The sequence below is a fragment of the Neomonachus schauinslandi genome, chromosome 16 (assembly GCF_002201575.2).
Source record: "Neomonachus schauinslandi chromosome 16, ASM220157v2, whole genome shotgun sequence".
In the NCBI taxonomy this organism is placed as follows: Eukaryota; Metazoa; Chordata; class Mammalia; order Carnivora; family Phocidae; genus Neomonachus; species Neomonachus schauinslandi.
The window spans coordinates 52,555,919-52,577,776 of record NC_058418.1 but is presented as its reverse complement, the minus strand read 5'-3'; the positions used below and the strand labels follow the sequence as shown (position 1 = coordinate 52,577,776).

The following is a 21,858-nucleotide window of genomic DNA, read 5'->3' as shown; positions in this document are numbered from 1 at the left end:
TAAAATCACTAAGGCCCACTGAGTCCCATTTCCTTATTTGAAGAGTAACAAGAGTTAGAGCAGAAAAGATCTGAAGTCCCTTTCAGCTTGGCCACCTTGATTAATAACACCTAAATTAATAACACCTAAATTACTGCTATTATAAATAAGTAACATTTGACACTACGAAATATTATCATTATTTGCCACCATGTCACAAGTGGATACCACACCTCTCCTAATGCAGCAGATATAGCAGTAAATACCACTACCTTTGTAGACTTGTGTGCCGACCTGGAAAAGTTCAAAGCACTATTCACATTCCTGCACAGGTCAAAGATTAAATGAGACAAAGACACATTTTCTCTCTCGTTTATCAGACTAGTGAGCTGAAGTCAAGAGTAAGTCACCTGCCAACAGCTCACAGCTATAACAGTAAAAGCTGGAAGGAGAAAGCAGGCCCAGCGCTCTTCTCAATCAGGGATAACTGAGCATCTGAAATGAAATATAACAGAGCCAATCATCTAATGTCCAACCTGCTGGGGAAGAAAGGCAGGCAGTCACTCATTCAACATATATGCTGAACCACTAGGCACTGTCCTTTCTGGCTGCCAGGGATACAGTAATGGACAAAGGAAAAATCCCTGACCTCACAGAGCTTACACTGTGGTTGGGGAAGATGGGCAAAGTAAATGAGTGAAACAGAGGGTATATGATAGTGGTAAGTGGTATGGAGAAAATTGAAGCATAGAAAGGGGATAGAGAGCATGTGTTTGGCGATTTGTAATTTTCTTTTAAGCCTGCTGGATGCCACTTACAGAACTGCAACAATAATGCATCTAAAGTAGTTGTCCTAAGTGTTTCCCCAAACAGGGAATACTTCGGATACAGGGAAGACTCTGATCCGCCGATTCCAATTTGATATTGATTGCTCAAATCTTGGAACTGCCAGCTAGGATCTGTCTGTCATACCGGCAATCCAAATTCCATATTAACAAAGACTCTCTGCACCCCACCTTTATTTATTTATTTTTTTAAAGATTTTATTTATTTATTTGACAGAGAGAGACACGGCGAGAGAAGGAACACAAGCATGGGGAGTGGGAAAGGGAGAAGCAGGCTTCCCGCTGAGCAGGGAGCCCGACCCGGGGCTCGATCCCAGGACCCTAGGACCATGACCTGAGCCGAAGGCAGACGCTTAACGTCTGAGCCACCCAGGCGCCCCTGCACCCCACCTTTAAATCCACAAAGAGTCCAAGTAGATTTACAGAGCGCAGCCAGGACAAGTTACAAGAGCACCTGAACTGCTTCTGAGTTGGCATAGATATCTCCTAATGCAAAGGTTAAAATGGAGTTTGGGTTGTGCTAGGACAAAGCACTAAGAATACGATGCACATCATTTTGCTTTTTCTGACCTGTCAATTCTAATGACATTCTCTATTAGTCTATATTTAACCCGCTTACTGGACAGTTTCTCCAGCTTTTAGTATTTGTTTTCTTTTATTAAAAGAGCAACCCAGTTTGCAGAAAGTTGCTATAAGAAAATATAGCCCCTTGCAAGATCTGATACACTTGGTTAAGCACCATCTAATCAACCTTAATTAACCTGGTTAGTTGACTTAGGATATCAGGTTAAGCTTTGTTTTAGTTGTTTTAAAATGCCCTCTGAGTCTCTAAAATCTCATGATCCTCGCTTGTAACCGCATCCTGAGAATTACAGTAAGTGCTCTAAAATTAGCTACAGCTTACTTTAACGTGTCTATAACGCACAGCCTTGCTTTTAAATGGAGCTCCCACCGGGAGTGAAAAAAGACACGTCTGACAGGAACTTCGGCCTTGGGGTCGGATCGCCGATCCCAGGGAGAAGATCCCACGAGCGTTTCCTTCTGCCCACAGCTGGCGAGGAAGTGTTTGTTTGGCGTCTCCGCGGGAGGGGCGCGCCCGGCTCAGTTCGCCGCGCGGGCCCGGCCCACTGCGCGATTTGGAGGCGAGCGGCCGGCAAACTTCAGCCGGGCTCCGCGGGCCGGGCCCGGGCGAGGCCCCGCCCTGCTCGCGGGTGCGGGTACCGGGCCGCCTCAGGACGGCGTCCGGGGGGCCTCGGCGGCTCGGAGTCCCGGGCGAACGCCGGGCGGTGGGCACCGGAGCTGGGAGGACGGGAGGGCTGCGGCCCGGGCTCCGGGGTCGACTCCAGAGGGCCGGGGTTCCCCCCAGGGGGCACGGGTCTGGCCCGAGGGTAACCGAAGCTAAGGGGCTGTCCCGGGGGCCCGGCAGGGCGTCCGGAGGGACCCCGCGCCGAGCGGTGACCAGGGAGGAGTGGGGCGGCTGGGGGAGGGGGACCAGGGGCTCCCGGGACACGCCCGGCCCGGCCCGCCCCCGGGCTCCCGTCAGCGCGGCCCCGCCCGGCCCGCCGCGGCCCCCTCCTCACCTGATGTATGGGCTGGCCGCCGCCAGGATGTTCTTCTGCACCGGGATCTCCTCCCCGTCGAGGACCAGGTGCGCGTCGCAAAAGCGGGACTCCTCGCGGAAAGAGCTAAGCGCTCGCAGCAGACGCGCGGCATGCTGTGGGTCAGACACAGCGCTGCCTTCGGCCATCTCGGCGCCGGCTCGTCAGCCCTCTGGTCCAGCTGCCCCAGCCGCCCCGCCAGACCCCTCGAGCTGCCCGCGTCCGGCGCGCGCCCTGTCTGCACAGCGCGCGCGCGCGCCCGTCCAGCCCGACTCTGCGCTCGGAGAAGCGGGAGCCCCCGGAACGCGCCTGCGCCATCGGCGGCGCAAGGGGCTTGCGCCTTTAAGGAGCCGCGGCGTTGCGTCATTTCTCCGCGACGCCCCCGCGCCCTCGGGCCCTCCCCCTCGCCAGTGATCGCTGGAGGCGGCCAATCAGAAGCCTCGTTCCTCTGCTGGATCAGCTGGTCGTGGTGCGTCTGTCCGCCGCCAGGAACCGTTGCTGCAGTGGTGGAAGATGTGCAGGCACCTGGGACCCTGTGGTTCTGCCCGGGGCCTCTGGCGCCGCGAGCCTGAATCCGAGCCTTGGCTCTTCCACTCAGTAGCTGTGTGGCCATGGGTAAGGTGCCCACCCTCAATTTCTCCATATGCAAAATGAAGGTGATGACTTCTTCGTGTTGTTGTGGACTCTTGTGAGCTCACGCGTGTAAGCAAGGGCGCAGTGGGTGTAGCTTTTCTTATTGATGAGAGAAAAGGCGCTTCCCGGGTAAGAGGACAGAGACCCGAGAAAGCAGGCCCTCAGAGCATCTGGTTGCCGGCTACGGAGGAGATGTAGCAGATGAAGCTAGAGAAGTACTGACAGGCCTTATATTTTGCAGAGCCTCCTTGTCTGTGGTAAAGAGGTTGGTCTTGATCCTGCAGGGGTTAGGAACTATGAGAGGGTTTTGAACAGGGTGTTTTATAAAGATCACCCAGCTGCGTGGAGAATGAGGAGGGTGGTGCTAAAGGCAGAAAGATGCTTAAATATTGCAGTACTTGAAGGAAGGGCCCGGGGACCTAAACCGAAGGATGGCGATGGACGAGGATAATAATGGGCGGCTTTAAAGGAATAGACAGAATTGCGAGGGAGAGGGGGTCAGGACAGTGTTCTGGTTGAGTAACTGCGTGGATGTTGGGACTTTTCAGACAGATAGAAAATGCCAAAGGAGTCGGGTGTGTGTGTAGAGAACCAGATGTTAAGATGTGACTAGAGTCCCAACCCGGTGAAGATCAGAGTTGTGACAGGAAGCAACTTTGGGTGAGCTCAGTCAGGGCAAGCCCCTTTGGTCTGAGGTTTCCCTGGAGGTTAAAGGGCACATGGGAGCGTGGAATGTAGCCACCATTTTGTTCAAACACTAGGTTGTTTGTACAACCTGATTGTGCAAACATTAGTTCATTTGTACAACCCTCAATAAGCTTCTAAAGAATTAGCAATTTTTCTGGAGAATTAGCGATTAGGGCCAAGGACCTGAAGAATGGTCAGCATCAGATAAGGCAGGAGGGGGTTTTCACTGGATCAGTTCAATCTTTTTCTTCAACCAGCTGAAAGGGTCCAGTACAGCCTTGAGTCTTTACCCTGAACCAGCTCAGGCTTTGGAGTCACCGCAGGAATCAGAGTATATAACTCTGGCAGAGTCACTGGCAGAATAGATGGGGAAAAGGAAGTTAATAGTGGAAGGTCTAGACATTTCTAGTTCCTTCTTCAAACTCAGCTCAGCATTTATGGATGAAATGATAAGGATGTCTCAGATTGGCTTCAAAACAAAATGAAGGGATGGAGGGAAACGGGTGAGGATATAGATGAATCAAAAGTGTCTATGAGTTACTAATTGTTAAAGCGGGTTGTGGGTACACGGAGTTTCATTGTATTAGTCTCTGTATTTTGTGTATGTTGTAAAATGTCACAATAAAAGTAAAAAAAAAAAAAAACAAGATAAGCAGCTCAAACTTATCTTCTCCGTGATACCTGCCCAGTATCCCTGGAAGCAGTCAAAACTTCTTTCTCCAAATTGTTGCTGTACTTTGAACATTGCTCTGGCAGGTAACTTATTATAAATGGGTTTATTTATCCATGTCACCAGCAAGCTTGTGTATTTAAGCGGCTCGATTTCCAGGTACTAAGCACAGTGCTGGGCCCTGGTAATGCTCACTGAATGTTGGATGGATGGAGGGATTAACAAAATTGTGAATACCAAGCACTTAATAAATGTTTTCTGAATTTTATCTTCTGTTTTTAGTTGATTTGTCTTTGTCTTCATTCTCAACTGGGTTGTTGGGGTCAAAAATGATGTATATGACAGTTCTCTGTACAATATAGATATTTGATAAATACTTATTAATTGCATGGAATGCCAGTCTACTCTTCAACTATCAGGAGGTTCCAAAACAAAACAACTTTCAAATAACAGAATTACCCTCAGGTGACCAGTTTCCCCAGAATGGGAGTGTTGCCTTAGTTGAAATAACTGGAGGTGACCGGGGATTAGTCAGGTAGGCTCTTCCTGGTAGAGGTGAACCTTCTCTGGCATTTTGACAAAAGAGAAGGAAGGGGTAGGCTCTGCCCCACAAAGCCTTCCTCCCACCCTTGGGCCCTCTTCCTTCCTGCAGCACCAGGATAAGTTTTCTTGGGGCACCTGAGCTGACCTCAACACTTTATTGAAAACCTAGCATCCTTTTGATTGTTAACTTCCATCTTAGTAAACCCAAGGTGATTTTCTGATTACCAGGGGACATCTGGGCAGAGGGCTATAGACAGACTGTAGACGGACCTGCATCAACCAGGGAAAAGGTAGTTGCTGGCTTGAAAGGATCACCTGCGCAACAGGCGGCTGATCAACAGAAGACCTTATATGTGCTTTCAGAAACAGCCCCGCTGTTGGCAGTATTTCCCAACAACCCACCTGCCTGAGTAACTCATTCATCTTTCAAAACCAAGCTCAAACATGACCTTCAAGGAAGGTCTCCAAGCAGCCTCTCAGGTCAGAGTCCCTGTGCTATGCCATGTTCCTGCTTTCTGTGCTGGACTTAACCGCACTGTAATTAACCAGTTTCTAAGTTGGTTTGTGAGCTCCTTCAAGATAGGAGCTGTGTTATATTCAGTCATGTTCCAAGGGACTTGCATAGTGCCTGGTACTTAATAGATGCCGCTCGAGTGCTTTTGCATAATTAGAGGTAGCGAGTTGGGAAAATGAGCACAGGAGGCAGGATGTCACTAACACAGTGGGGTCAGGGGGATGACAGGGAGCTGAGCAACACCCCGTCCAGAGCAGGAGGCTGCCCCTCAGCTCTAGATGATTGCTCCATGGGATTAGGGCCCAGTGGGGCCAAAACCAGTGGTTTTTCAAGAGATCTGAAAATTCAGATGTACATGTCAGATGTCCCAGTTTTTCAACATTAGCTCCTCCTTTCATTTGGGAGAAAAAGATGCAGTATGTGTCTGCAGACAGGTTCTGGCTTTAATTCACTTCCAGAGGTAATCAGAAAATCACCTTGGTTTACTAAGAGGGGAGTTAGCAATGAAAAAGATGCTAGGTTTTCAATAAAGTGTTGAGGTCAGCTCAGGTGCCCCAAGAAAACATCCTGGTGCTGTAGGGAAGGAAGCGGGCCCAAGCGTGGGAGGAAGGATCTGTGGGGCAGAGCCTGCCTCCCATCAGCTGCAAGAGCCACTCCTGGTCAGCCCTTGGACTGTTTTGTAGCCTTTCTTGTTATTGCTCCAACTGAGCCACCCTTGATACTGTTTACAGCCATCAGAATGGTATATTTGGTGTTATTGTTTCCCCACATTCCATAGATTTCAGACCTCAGCTGTTGTGAAACCAGTAATTTGAGATCCGGTAGGCTCCCAGCCATTTCAGTCCCTGGTGACTGTAACTGACCCCTTCTGCTTTAGTGGCTAAACAACCCCCAGAGAAAGGATTTTCTTTTTCTCCTTTTTTTCTTTTTTTGACTAAAATTCACAAGATATCAGCAGTGGTCATTCATTCAACAAATATTTATTCAGCACCTGCCATATGATACATAGCAGATACAACCATGGTGAAAACAGACATAGTTACTTCACTGGTATCATTGTAGAGACTTTTTACTCTGTGCTTTTCTGATCATGAATCATTTTTACAATCAGAAAAAAATTTTCCAGTTGCAAAAAGGAAAAAAAAAAAAAAGCTTTATTTTGCTTTGAAAAATGAGCCCTCATAGAAGAAAAGAATCACCTTGGAGTTTGGGGTTTTGTTTTTTTAATAAATGTTGGAAAGAGGAATGAGAATCCAGTAAAAGAAATAATGCAAAGAAAGAACTTAATAGTTTGGAGCCTCTTTAGAAAACACTGACTCTCAGATTCAATTTGTTGAAGAGAAAACTGACGCAAGATGAGTCAAGGACTCAGTCAAGGTCATACATGTGACCTAGTCGAAGCGGAGCACACAGGCCCAGAGTTCTGCCTTCTAGCCCTGTAAGCTTTTCCATTACACCAAGTTGACTCTTCGTAAACATTAATTTGGTTGAGACAGTCTCTTCTGATTCATTTTAAGCGGTCTCTTCTGATTCATTTTAAGGCGGTCTTCACATATTTTATGAGTAAATCTGTCATTTGTCCAAATCTATTTATAGCTCCTTTCTTTCGGAAAATCTAAGCTCTTCCAAATTGCTGAGTCAGAGAGCATCTCAGTATTTATAACTCTTGAGAGTTGATTCCATGTATTTACAAAATATTCAGAGAAGTGTCTCAGAAGCCAGTGAACTAATTAAGTTGTAACAAAGATAGTGACTGTTTCTGACCAAATCCGTGCTGTACTCCCCAGCGGCGGGACACACAGTAGGTACTCAAGAAATATTTACTTGAATGAGTAAATGTTAATAACTAGGGAGAACTGAGATTTTTCTGTCCGTAAGGGATTACTTCAGATGATTTCTATGACTCCCCCACCGAACACCAAGCAACAGTTTGCTAATAACTCCAAGTGAGTATCTAATGGGCATCTGCAACTCAACATGTCAGAAATTAAACTCTTGGTTTACCCCTTAAACCTAATCATTCCTCAAATCTGTGGCAGCATCATTCGTTTAAGGACTGAAGGACAGAAACTTAGGGACATCCTTGACCTCTGTCTCTCATACGGTCCTCACCAGCAAACCTTGCAGCTCTTCCTGTAGACAGTCTCCTGAATCCAGCTTCGTCCTACAACCTCTGCCAGTACCATCTGATAGAGCCACTAATCAACTTCCCCTAGACTCCAGCAGTGGCCTCCTCTTTGCCCTCCTTGCTTTTTCTCTTGCCCCCTTGTGAGTTCTTTCTCCCCATAAGCTAATCAGATCAAATTGCTTCCCAATGCAAAACCTTCCAATGGCTTCCCTGTGGCTTACAAAGCCCTGTGTGAGCTTTTACGTTCTCTGTGACCTCATTTCCTACCACTGTCCTCTCCCTCAGTGTGCACTAACCAAACTGGCCTTTTTGCTCTTCTCCGACCAGGCCTCATGTATGCCCACCTCAGGGCCTTTGCACTGGCTGATTTTGGGTCCTGGAAGTCTCTTTCCTCATGTTCTCATAGCTTGCTCTTTCATTCTACTTGGGTCAGAGCTTAAACATAACTCCTCAGAAAGGCCCCCACTTAACTAACTTCATTTTTCCTCAGTGCATTCAATCACTACCTGAAATTATATATGTTTATTTGTGAATTGTGTGTCTTCTCTAACTTTAATACAGGTTTCATGAGGCCTGGCAGGAACTTCCTATTTTATTCATCACTGTATCCTCAGCCTCTAAAACAATGCATGGAATATAATATGTGTGTAATAAATATATACTTATCAAAAGAAAGAAACAGAAGGAAGGAAGGTAGGGGGAGGGGAGGAAGCTTCCTGGATTTTTTCATCTCTTGCTGCCTAACCTGACATTGCCAATGTGGAGGAAGACGAATTATCAAGAGTGATTTGAAGGACACAGAATGAAACTCCCAGATCATAGGAGGTCACAATATAACAGCTCTTGGCATAGGTTGCCCCAATATCTACTTTTTATTTTATTTTAAAGATTTTATTTATTTATTTGACATACAGAGACACAGCGAGAGAGGGAACACAAGCAGGGGGAGTGGGAGAGGGTGAAGTAGGCTTCCCGTGAAGCAGGGAGCCCGATGCAGGGCTCGATCCCAGGACCCCGGATCATGACCCAAGCTGAATGCAGACGTTTAATGACTAAGCCACCCAGGTGCCCCCCCCAATATCTACTTTCAAACCAAGTTCAGTGCAAGAACATTTACTTTACCCCTTTCAAGCCACACCCTTTTGCACACTGTACCCTTTAAATTTAGTTTGGGTATTATATGTTTATATACCTGAAAGCATTAAAAAAATACCCCATTTCTGCTCTTTTCCTAGGATTCTGGTCAATACACTGCTGGGTGTACAATGAGGAGGTCTATCCTGCAGAATTGGTACCATGTAAGTAATCCGTCTGCTCCTAAGACCTGTTCAAATGTCTGTTGTCATTTGAAATCCTTTAATTCACTGGATTTCCTACCTGCCTGCCCTGGGTCTTTCTCTGACCTTTGGAGACCCCAGGGAAGTTACTGCACTCTGTAAACTTGGGGTAACCAGAGTAACTTCACAGAGTGGTCAGGAGGATTAAAGGAGATGACTCCAGTGAAGTGCCGACAACAGGGCCTGGCACGTAGTAGGTGCTCAGTAAATGCTAAGTGTTATGTTGGTTGTCGCTGTTACCACCAGTCCTCATCCTGGTTTTCAGTGGCATCCTTGCCCAGCTCAGGAATGATTAGCTGCTGCTGCTGCTTCTCCTCTTTCTTCTTTTTCTTCTTTTAAGATTTGATTTAATTACTTAGAGAGAGCATGAGTGGGAGGAAGGCAGAAGGAGAGAGAGAATCCCAAGCAGGCTCCACATTCAGCACTGAGTCCAACGCAGGGCTCAATCTCACGACCCCGAGATCATGACCTGAGCCGAAATCAAGAGTCAGATGCTCAACTGACTGAGCCACCAAGGAGCCCCAGGAATGATTAGCTTCTAGTTGACTTCCATGGCAAAATCTAGTCCCTTCCCCTCCGGCCAGGTCCCCTGCAGGTCTGGGTTGATGACCTCTCTGAGGCTTTCTCCCTGGTGCCTGGCTCTAGGTGGCTGTAGTCTGTGTTCTGACTCCCCTAACACTCCCTTTTCCTGCTCCAGCTCTTGAAACACCCCATTCTAGCCCTTTTATTTCATGCTCCGTGCCTTTAATTTTATTGTTTTAACATTTAAATTCATTCTTAATGTTTTCTAAAATATGTCAGACCTCTTCTTCAGCAAGTTTCAAAACTGTAAAATATTATCTATCAAAACATCTTTATTGAGGTATAATGTACAGTAGAGTGCACTATTCTTAAGTGTATGGCTCAGTGAATTGTTCCGTATGAGCATGCCCATGGAATCACCAGCCGGATGAAGATAAAGAACATTTCCAGGAACCCAGAGGCTCCCACAGACACATGTCTGGGCAGTACCTCCCAGAGGAACCCACCGTCTGACTTCTGTCACTATTGATTGGTTTCTCCTGTTCTTGAACCTTTGCGTCCACCGTTTTTCACTCTACAATGTCTTTGAAATTCTTCCATTTGGTTGCTTATAGCCATAGTCGGTTTTTTGTAAATGTGACTATACCATTGTGTGACTGTGCCACTCTATGTTTATCCATTTTCCTGCTGATAGATGTTTGGATTGTTTCCAGTTCGGGGCTATTATAACAGAGCTGTTATGAACAAGTCTTTGGGTGGGCTGTTGGCACTTTTTTCTTGCATCGATGTGCCCAAGAGTTGAATTGCTTGGTCATAGGGCGGGCATATGTTCAGCTTCAGCAAACACTGCCAGACAGTTTTCCAAAGTGGTTGTACCAAATTATACTCCCACCAGTCATGCATGAGAGTTCCATTTGCTCTGCATCCTTCTGTTATTGGTGGTGTTGCTCTTTTAATTACACCCATTCTGGTGGGTGTGTGGTGGTATATGTACATATGTATGTATGTATTTTAATATGTATATGTGTGTGTGTGTATATATATTAAATACATGTATTTAAGTGCTTGTTTGAGTTGTCCCTCATTTTTAAAAATTGGTTCTTCAAAGTGATAGTTCTTTTTTTTTTTTTTTTAAGATTTTATGTATTTATTTGACAGAGAGAGAGACACAGCGAGAGAGGGAACACAAACAGGGGGAGTGGGAGAGGGAGAACCAGGCTTCCCGCCGAGCAGGGAGCCTGATGTGGGGCTCGATCCCAGGACCCTGGGATCATGACCTGAGCCAAAGGCAGACGCTTAACGACTGAGCCACCCAGGTGCCCTAGGAGTTCTTTATCATATATATGGGAACACTCATTTCTTCTATCTGGGGCTTGCCTTTCACTCTCTAAATAGCGTCTTTGATGAACAGACATTCTTAATTTTATTGAAGTTGAGTTTATTACTCTTTCCTTTTATGGCTAGTGCTTTTCATATTCTGTTTGAAAATCTTTGCAGCCATAATTCTAGTTTCCTATGCTCTCTTCTAGAAGTTTTTCTGTTTCCCTTTCACATTTAGGTTCACGACCCACCCCAGCTACATGCATTTTCTTAAATCCAGCTCACAACTCAGTTCACAACTTCAGTTCTCATTTACTCATTCATGCTTGTCATCACTCATTCACCTGATTCTTCAAGCACCCATTTAAGGAACTTATTGGCCAGTAGGGGAAAGGGGAGACTTGCACATACACAATATCTAGAAAGTCGTAATTTAGTTGGAAAACATGATATGATATGATATAAGCCTGATTATCCCAATAGAGTACCCAGAGTCATTTCCTCTTTGAACCTAGCAGACAGGTGCATTCCCTACATGCCAGTGACCCCGTCTTTCTCATCCATCATTGGTCCTTCATTTCTTCCAAGTTAAAGTCCCAAGTCCCTATGCCTGGCATCTGAGGTGTCCCCCCCTTCATCTTCTAGATCCTCACCACCCTCATCCCAAACCCTCTGCACACACCCACCTGAATTCCCAAACAGAACAAGCTATTCATCCCACCAGCTGTTTGCAGCTGCTTTTTCCTCCTGCCTGGGCTCCTTCTCTCATGGCTGGTGCCTGAAAAACTGCTCACCGTTCTAGTATCAGCTCTGTGAAGTCTCTCCTGACTTCTTTCTCTTTTGTTGTGCCATGAAATCTTCCTCTGGAGTCTGACTGCTGGGTTCAAACCCTGCTTCACATCGCTTTCCAGCTCTGTGCCCCTGGGCATGTTACTTAAACTGCCTCTATGCCTCATGTGCCCCACTGGAAACAGTTGTGGTTCCTGCTATACATCGTTTGGTGCAGAATAAATGAGCTTATCCAGCTACAATTGTTTAGCACAGTATCTGGCCCACAGTAAGCGCTCAATAAATGTTCACTTTAAAAAATAGTCGCACCCATCATACTAATGACATTTACCTGTTAACATACTGGTCTTTTCACTAGACCCGAGGTTTCTTAAAATTAAAGATCACTTCCTTAATTTTTCCACAATTGCCCCTTCTTGTGTCATCTGTGGGCAATTCCCTGTGAGGAGAGCTTTTTGTCTATCACCCCAATGAACCTTTATAACAACCTACAAGATAAGAATTAGGATCTCCATGCTGTGGTTTAAAACACCAAGGCTCAGAGAGCTAAAAACCCTGTTCCACATCCCTCAGCTGATTCACGGAGAAGCCAGGATTTTGACTCCCTGTTTCACTGCCAAGTTTGTTTCATTGCCAAGCCCTTCATCATGTATCCCTGCCTCTCGCTGCATGGCCTGCACAGACACAGTGAGCTCAGTAAATATCTCATGAATTGAATTCAGTCTAATAAGCCCAGAACCTACCCATGTTTGTCAGAAAGGGACACGGGTTTATCTGTGCCGCTGAAGTTTGGAATGTGGCCCTCAAAGGCCAAGCAATCAGAGACTGAGACCCTTCTGGCAAAACAGATAGCATCAAGAGCAGGTGACTGTGCTTTCAACTTTTCCCTCTTGGGAAAGACTCGTTTCATCATCAATAATTTGTACTTTGTGACTTCAAGGTGTGCTCTCTAACTGACACAATGCTGCCTTTCCAGAGGAACAGGTTGTCACTTTTCACAAAATTTGTCCTATTTAATGACACATTTTGTTTGGTGTCTAATTACCTACCATTTCTTCTATTGCTGCATTACAGTCCCAAGCTTTTAAAACGTGGTGCCAAGAGTCTCAGGAAGATCCTTTTCAGGCAGGTTCTGGAAGCCTGGCCTTTCCAGCTCAGTTGTAAATGTTTTGAGAGCAGCAACCCATCTGACTCTCCTGCAGCACCTGAACTTGGTTAGGCAGGCATGCAATAAGTATTTGCCAAATTCATGATCTGTGTGCTTGTTTCAGGCTGGACACTAGACTCAGTCTCAGGAGGGAGAAAGGAGGAATCAGATTCAGCTCTTGCCCTCCAGGAACTTCTAGTCCAATGCAGGAGGTAAGTCTCAAAAATGAACAACCAACATCTGACATGGAAAATGGTGTTTGGGGTGTGGATTGTAGCAGAGCTACACGGGGGGAGACCCCCTTCCCAGAGCATTACTTGGACTTAAAGATTGCTGGGAAATTCTTTGATATTCAAATGAGCATGGGCATAATACAGAGTGCACTGTAACATGAGCATGCTTTGTAAGGTGAAACACAGATTTCAAGGTACTGTCTTTGGTAGACCTGTCCTCCCGCCTTCCTTTTGGGAGGTAGCTCCCCTCCCTTCTGCCTTCAGGAGTGTTTTGGTGGGTGATGACGGTGAACATTGCCATTGCAGCAGTCAGAATTAGGTTTTCAATCAGGCTCTGCTCTATCACTTTCTAGGTTTTGAGTGAGTAACCTGAGTTCTCTGAACCTCAGTTTATTCGTGATTTTTTAAAATGAGGGTTAGTGTTTTATATAAAGCTTTTGTCACATACACAGTAGCTTTTTTTTTTTTTTTAAAGATTTTATTTATTTATTCATGAGAGACAGAGAGAGAGAGAGAGAGGCAGAGGGAGAATCAGGCTCCCAAGGAGCAGGGAGCCCGATGTGGGACCCGATCCCAGGACCCTGGGATCATGACCTGAGCCGAAGGCAGACGCTTAACCATCTGAGCCACCCAGGCGCCCCTACACAGTAGCTTTTATGCATGTTGTGAGGAAGCAAATATTTATGGGATGGATGGGTGGATGGATGGATGGCAGTCTGTTGCCACATAGCAAAAAAAAAAAAAAAGGCAATTTTCTTTATCATTAATACTTTGCGATTCTGCAGCATTTTGTACCCTTGAAAAACTTTCATGTTCTCACAAAAATCAAATAAAGTAGAGCAATCCCAGTTCTACCTATGAGAACAACTGGGACCTCAAGAAATGCCCAGAGTCTTGTGAAAACTGAGATTGGCCAACTTGAGATTTGAACCAGTGCCTGGTTCAGCATCTTTAACTCAGTAGCTTGGGGACTTGTTAGGGGGTAAGAGTGGTGAGAAGGGGGCATGCCTTTCCTCCCTGAGCTGTGTGCAGCCTGTTCATTTGAGCTATATGTCATGAGTCACAGACTCATAGAATCCTCACAGCTGGGGCAGTGCAGAAGTTCTCCACTTCTCCTGTTGAGAAGCTGATTCAAGCAATGGACTGTACTCTCCTTATATATATACATATACATACATACATATATACACAAGTTCATATGCAGTTTCAGGAAGCTCATGGGCACCCTGAAGCTCCTCCACCATGACCCCATGCCTGACCAACTATAGAAACCACAAACTCATTACCTCCAGGCAGACTAGTTAGAAACATTATAACTCAATATAACAAACCCCAGCAACTTCAGCCAGGGATCACTTACCCTCCCATCTCTGCATCATCTCAATTCTCAAAAGTTTATCCTTCAGTAAATATCCAAAGCCAAATCATCCATTGCCCTCCCAGACTTTCGCAAGTCTTGGTGGAGATAAGAATTGAGGTTATGTGTATTTTAGACATCAAAATTGCCAGTGTGTTAATGGAACGGGGTGGAGACCATGAACAGGATAATATATAGGTTGCCTAGAATCAATTGGCCTCATCACAGGCAATGCCTTCAGGGTTATGAAAGCCACGATCAAGCACAAAAGATAAAGAACCAGACTCACAGCTGAGAGAAACTTGGTGAGGCCATGCAGGTCCTATGTTCATTTGACACTCATGTATGGAACCCTGGCTATGTGCCCAACACTGCTCTAGACCCCTAGGAGACATGTGAGACTAAAACAGAAAAGTCCTTGCCCTGAAAGTAATCCTTGAGTTTCCAGTGAGGAAGATGGATAAATACCAATAGCCATAATAAACATGTAAATTTTACAGTGTGCTAGAAGGCCAAATTGCTTCAGGGAAAATGAAGTTAAAAGGGATAAAGGGGATCAGGAGTGTGTGTGATGGCAGAGTTAAGCTGCAGTGTTAAATTGGGGTCAGGGTGAGATTTGAGCAGGACCTGAAGGCAAAGAGGCCATGTGTGCTGCTATGGTCACTCTTGTAAGGGCCGAGCCAAGGTGGTGCCGGTGGCACTGCTCAATGTCTGGCATTTGCGCATTCACGCAGCAGGTATTTACTGAGCGCATTAAGATCTAGGTGCTTGGGGTAGGCTGGATAATGGTCCCCAAAGATACCCAAGTCCTAATCCCTGGAACCTCTGAATGTCACCTAGATGGCAAAGGGACTTTGCAGATGGCATGAAGTTAAGGATTTTAGATAGGAAGGGTCATCTGGGTTATCTGGTATGCCCTAAATATAATCACAAGGGTCCTATTAAGAGAGAGGTAGGAGATTTTGACTGCAGAAGGAGGAAAGCGTTGGGATGCTGAGCAGGGAGACAAGGGGGGAGGTGGTGTGAGACCCGGAGCCAAGGGATGAGGAAGCTGGAAGAGGCAAGGAAACAGACTCTCCCCTGCAGCCTCCAGAGGGAAGCTGCCCTTCTGCACCTTGATTTTATTCCTGCAAGACTCATTTTGGACTTCGGACCTCCAGAACTGTAAGAATAAATCTGGGTTGCTTACACCACCATGTCTGTGGTGATTTGTTCCAGCAGCCATAGAAAACAGTGCTATTTCAGACAAGGATATGGTGATGAACCAAACTGATGAAAATCCCTGCCGCGTGGACTTCCCATTCTTGACCACTCATCCTGTGCTGGGCGTTGGCCTGTGCCTTTGGTAACATAGTATCCTCTTTAGTTGCCATATCAACCCCAGGAGATGGCTGCTATTTGAACTGAAACCCAGTAACCCAGAGGCCCTGCTCTCTAACCCTTGCAACCGTGTTCTGCCCATGCCCAATTAGATTATTTGTTGTGCGGTGGCTATTTGGGGTGTGCCAACAATCTGCTTGTCATTTCTGATGCCACTTGGCCATTGGGATGGACTGGACCACTCTGGGTGCCTGGGAGGCTGACCTTTCTTCTTTCACCACAGCAGGAAGAAGGCCTTGCTCAGAGAGAGGAAGACCAGCCTTCACTCAAGGGTTTACAAGTAGCATCCTCTGCCTGAATTGCCCACATAACCTCAGCTAACTCAGATTAGGACTGAGACTTTAAGAACACTGATTCATTTAATCCTCACTGTAGCCCTGTGAGGTACATTCTGTTACTATCCTCATTCTACAGATGAGGAAACAGAGGCACAGAGAAGTTAAATAACTGATCCGCTTTGCCCCAGGCACTGTACTAAGCACCAAAGGTGGAGAAGTGAGTAAGATTCAGGCAATAAAAGTAGTGGTTAAGAAATTGGACTTTGGAGTCTCAGGAACCATCTATGTGAGATTGGTCAAGTCAGTTAACTGTTCTGAGACTCAGTTTTCTCATTGATAAAATGGGAATGGTCCCGGGATCTACCTCAGGGCATTCTGAGGATTATGTGAGAACCAGCACATGAAGTGCTTAAGTACAGTGCTTGGCAGAGGTTGAGTTGTCATTACATATCTGCTCTTGTTATACTGCTGTCAGAATAAGAAGGCTCAGTTCCTGCCCTTAACAGAGAAGATCCACAAATGATGCAGACATCACTGTTCCTCCCATGTTCATTCCCATGGTAATTTTAAAAACCCTGAACAAAGAGGCAACCCACAGAATGGGAGAAGATATTTGCAAATGACACTACAGATAAAGGGCTGGTATCCAAGATCTATAAAGAACTTCTCAAACTCAACACCCACAAAACAAATAATCAAGTCAAAAAATGGGCAGAAGATATGAAAAGACACTTCTCTGAAGAAGACATACAAATGGCTAACAGACACATGAAAAAATATTTATCATCATTAGCCATCAGGGAAATTCAAATCAAAACCACATTGAGATACCACCTTACACCAGTTAGAATGGCAAAAATGGACAGGGAAAGAAACAACAAATTTTGGACAGGTTGTGGAGAAAGGGGAACCCTCTTACACTGTTGGTGGGAATGCAAGTTGGTACAGCCACTTTGGAAAACAGTGTGGAGGTTCCTCAGAAAATTAAAAATAGAGCTACCCTATGACCCAGCAATTGCATTCCTGGGTATTTATCCCAAAGACACAGATGTAGTGAAAAGAAGGGCCATATGCACCCCAATGTTCATAGCAGCAATGTCTGCAATAGCCAAACTGTGGAAAGAGCCGAGATGCCCTTCAACAGATGAATGGATGAAGAAGATGTGGTCCATATATACAATGGAATATTACTCAGCCATCAGAAAGGATGAACATGGGTGGGACTGGAGGAGATTATGCTAAGTGAAATAAGTCAAGCGGAGAAAGTCAATTATCATATGGTTTCACTTATTTGTGGAACAGAAGGAATAGCATGGAGGACATTAGGAGAAGGAAGGGAAAAATGAACGGGGGGGATTCGGAGGGAGAGGTGAACCATGAGAGACTATGGACTCTGAGAAACAAACAGGGTTTGGGGGGGAGGGATTGGTTAGCCTGGTGATGGGCATTAAGAAGGGCACGTATTGCATGGAGCACTGGGTGTTATATGAAAACAATGGATCGTGGATCACCACATCAAAAACTGATGATGTATTGTATGGTGACTAACATAACATAATAAAATTTTTAAAAAATAAAAATAAAAAAAATAAAAACCCTGAACTAGGCTAAGGTCTCTAGCTTGTTCAACCCAAATGGCAGACTGAAGACAAAATCAGGGAACTCATGCTTTTCACTAGCCCCAAAGCCATCCACCAGCTCTCCTTCCTCCTGGGATGGGCTAGGATCTCTAGAAAGACCAGCCATCTACAGCCCTCCTGAAACATAGTGGATGTACTCAAAGAAAGAAAATGCTAGAAAATCCCACCAGAGCTTGTGACTCCAAATTAAGCATACATATGCTGGACTTACCTGGAACTTTGCCAGGGCCCAGTAATGAAGATGCAGGAAGATATTAAATTTCCACTGCAGAGAAGCCATGCACTACTGACTGAGCCTTCCATCTTGGTTTCCTTGTTGGTGAACCAAGGCCTTGCTGGGATCAGCCAAGAGCTGCCTACAGTTTCTTCTTGCTGATTGAAGGAAACATCTTCTAGGGAATGATGGAGGAAAAGGTGATACTTTTTTTTTTTCCCTGCCTGGAAGATTTATCAACCCTAAAAAGTGACTTTTATGCTGGGACCACTGGATATCCATATGCAAGAGTGAAGGAGGACCCCTTCCTCACACTGTAAGCAAAAATTAACCCAAAATGGATCATAGACCTAAATGTAAGTGCTAAAACCATAATATTCATAGAAGCAAACGTAGGAGTAGATCTTTGGGACCGTAGATTAGTAATGGTTTCTTGGATATGACACCAAAAGCAGAAGAAATTAAAAAAATTACATAAGTTGGACTTCATCAAAATTTTAAAACCTTTGTAGTTCAAAGGGCACCATCAGCAAAATAAAGACTACCTACAAAATGGGAGAAAATATTACAAATCATATATTTGATAAGGGATTTACATCTATAATATATAAAAAACCCTTACAACTCAACGATAAAAAGACAAATACCCCAGTTTAAAAATGGCAAAAGAGGGGTGTCTGGTGGCTCAGTTGGTTAAGCATCCGACTCTTGATCTCAGCTCAGGTCTTGATCTCAAGGTTGTGAGTTCAAGCCCCCGTTGGTCTCCATGCTGGACATGGAGTCTATTTTAAAAAAAAAAAAAAAGTGGCAAAAGATTGGAGTAGGTATTTCTCCAAAGAAGACATACACATGGCCAGTAAGCACATGGAAGGATGCTCAACATCATTAGTTATTAGGGAAATGCAAATGAAAACCACAAGATACCACTTCATTATATCTAGAATGGCTAATATAAAAACAGCAGACAATAACAGGTTAGGAAGGATGTGGACAGATGGAAACTCTCATATATTTCTGGTGGAATGTAAAATGGTGCAGCCACTTTGAAAAGCAGCTTGGCAGTTCCTCAAAATGTTAAACACAGAGTGATCATATGACAAAAGAATTTCACTCCTAGAAATATACTTAAGAGGAATGAAAACATATGTCTACATGATGTTCGTAGCAGCATTATTCACAATAGCCAAAGAGAGGAAACAACCAAGATGTCTATCACCTGATGAACGGATAGACAAAACGTGGAGTATTCATACAAGGGACTATTATTTGGCCACAAAACGAATGAAGTGTTGATTCATGCAAAAGCATAAACAAACCTTGAAAACATTATGCTATGTGAAAGAAGTCAGTCACAAAAACCCCAAACCTTGTGTGATTCAATTTATATGAAATATCCAGAAGAGGCAAATCCACAGAGATAGAAAATGGACTTGTGTTTGTCTAGAATTGGGGGTGGGGGTGCAGAAGGAGAGACTGCTAATGGGGATAGGGTTTCTTTTGGGGGTGATGAAAATGTTCTAAAGTTAGTGGTGATTGTTACACCGCACTGAATATACTAAAAACCATTGAATTGTATACTTTATATGAGTGAATTTTATGGTATGTGAATTAGATCTCAAAAAAGTATTATTGGGGCACCTGGGTGGCTTAGTCAGTTAAGCACCCGACTCTTGATTTCGGTTCAGTCATGATCTCAGGGTCGTGAAATTGAGCCCCGCATCAGGCTCTGTGCTGAGGGCAGAGTCTGCTGGAGATTCTCTCTCCCTCTGCCCCTACCCACCTCTTTCTAAATAAATAAATAAAATCTTTAAAAAAATAGAATAGAAAGAAGAATGACTATCAGTCCTTGATTGTCCTTGTAGAGGCCACTGGAGATTTCTCTTTAGTTAGTGCCAATTCCGTTTCTTACCCGAGTACAGATAAATTGGGGATCTGGCTGAAACTTGCCTTTCCTGCCCAGCTTCTACCTCACAGTTGAAGTTTTCTAAATTTCCCAACTTCTCCCCTGATTCTAGGCCTCAGCACTGGAATCGCCCATTTCCCCTAGTTCCCTGCTGCCATCCTTCCCATATCAGCCATCCCTGGTTTTCAAGACAGCATTGGGTGTCCCCTGGGGTGTTCCTGTTTCTTATCACCACTCCACTGAATGGTGTCCGTCTGTCTCCCTGGTGCTGTGTCCTTCAGGGCGCCGCACGTTCCCTGAGGACAGCTGATGTGCTAGCTGTGCTCACCATTAAATGCCAACACAGTCTTGGTTATCACTGAATGGATGAATGAGTGCCTGAAGTGAATATATACCTGGAAAAGAGCATGTGTCTGCACGGAGTGGAAAGATGTGGAGGAGGTGGAATAGGGAAGAAGAGGAAGGGAGGATTTGGATGAAAGTTATATTACCATGTACCCCCTTCTTTTTCTGTGACCTCCAGCCACTTTGACCATGTGAGCCTCTTGGATTCTGTAATGACTTCTCAGTTTCCTCTGAGTCAAGCCAAAACCCTAGACCTTTCAAAGAACACACCAAACCTTGTTTTTCTACTCTTTGGCTCTGAAATACCAAGTTGGGAATCTAGCCAAAGAAAATCGCAATAATAACCACTTAAATACAGAGCTGGGGGAGGGGTCAGCTCTAGAAACGTGTGTGCAAAATTACTCATCTGGCATTATTTATAATAGTCAAAAATTGGAAACAGCCTAAATGTCCAGAAGTAGGATAGTGTACATCATGCCATGTCCCAAAGATGAAGTAACGTGCTCCCATTAGAAGAATTTAGTACTTTAAGAAAATACCTGTATTATATGTTTGATGAAAGAAGCAGGTTATAAACTAGTGGGTAGGTTACAAACCAATTGCTACTATATATGTTATGCACAAAAATATTTTAAATACTGAAAAAAAAACCCACACCAGAATGATTTCAGGGGTTTTCTCTTGATAGTGGGACTATGGATGTCTTTCTCATTTCTTTTTTAATGTAACCAGGTGCTCTATGATGAACGTACATGATTTTTATAATGACACACAAAAAAATTTGCCTAATTCTGTAACTCTTTCAACTGCTCTTTCTTGGGGAAGTCACTCTCCACCTGCTTTGTTCAGTCAACCCACACCTGTCCCCAAATCCTTTTCCTGAGCTACACTATCAGCCTGTAAGGACCAGCACTTTGCCAGGTGCTCCCTCCAAACACTCAGGCAGCTCCTGAAGGCACACGCTACTGGGAAGCCTTTCCTGATCACCAAGAGGAAAGAAGGCTGGCTCATCCCCACTCTGCCCAACACGGTGCTCGCCTTGTCCAAGAATATCCCCAGCTTCTTTGCTGGTGCTTGACCTCAAGGGACTGTTTCCTGATGTGGCCCAGCAGCTGGTGCAGCTGATTGTGTGTGTGTGTGTGTGTGTGTGTCTGTCTGCACCTGGTGGCCGGGCCAAACACCTAGAAGGAAGTTGAGCTGTAGAGGCCACAGGTCTCATCCCTGTTGATGAGGAAGCTAGGAATGACTCTTCTGTCTGCGTGTCCTGATTTGCCATGGGAAAGACTTCCCTTGGCCATTTAAACACCACCCAGTCTTTAAACAACTTAAGAAGTGATCAAAGGTGTTTGTACTTAACCTGGACCAGCCATTTTCTTAATGGAGTCAGCCCGACGCTCCATAATTTTGGGAGGAAGTGAGTGTGAACCAGTAATGGGGATGTAGCTCGAAAGCACTTAGATGTTTTGTGAGTTGATTTTTCCAAGAATACATCCAGCTTATTCCTGAACTGGAATCAAATTAGAAAGACCTTTGAAGGAAAAAGTTAGTGGGTCAGCAAACATTTGAGGGCTTACCGAGTAGCTGACACATCTCAGAGCACTTGTGAAATTCTGTGGCTTTATCAAAGCAATAAACAAATCTGAGTGATTGTTCCTGCAGAACTTCCTGGTCATGTGTTACACCCACTTGAAGCATAACAAGGAAGGCTCGGAGGGGAAGACGCACCGTCTTGTGGTGCCTTCAAGAAAGGCACATGTGTCTTAGCTCCCGTGGCCTTTTGAGCTAATTACCCTGGC

The 21,858-nt window shown here is 45.1% G+C and overlaps 1 protein-coding gene and 1 long non-coding RNA gene across 5 annotated transcripts in view; one reads left to right on the top strand and one right to left on the bottom strand.

Annotated features, from left to right (window-relative positions):
* GAN (gigaxonin) overlaps positions 1 to 2,724 on the bottom strand; it is a 50,964-nt gene extending 48,240 nt beyond the window's left edge. For both annotated transcript variants that reach the window (XM_044911306.1, XM_021705697.2), the window contains exon 1: positions 2,405 to 2,724. In XM_044911306.1, the coding sequence (XP_044767241.1) occupies positions 2,405 to 2,571 (167 nt within the window). In that variant the 5' untranslated portion in view covers positions 2,572 to 2,724. The remainder of the gene's footprint in view (positions 1 to 2,404) is intronic.
* The window catches only part of LOC110594208, a 52,424-nt gene continuing 32,911 nt past the window's right edge, over positions 2,346 to 21,858 (top strand). For 2 of the 3 annotated variants that reach the window (XR_002481196.2, XR_002481194.2), the window contains exons 1-3: positions 2,346 to 3,037; positions 8,833 to 8,895; positions 12,837 to 12,924. This is a non-coding gene — a long non-coding RNA (uncharacterized LOC110594208). Of the gene's footprint in view, positions 3,038 to 8,832; positions 8,896 to 12,836; positions 12,925 to 15,905; positions 15,964 to 21,858 lie in introns of those variants that run through there. The other variant, XR_002481195.2, reaches the window with a different exon arrangement.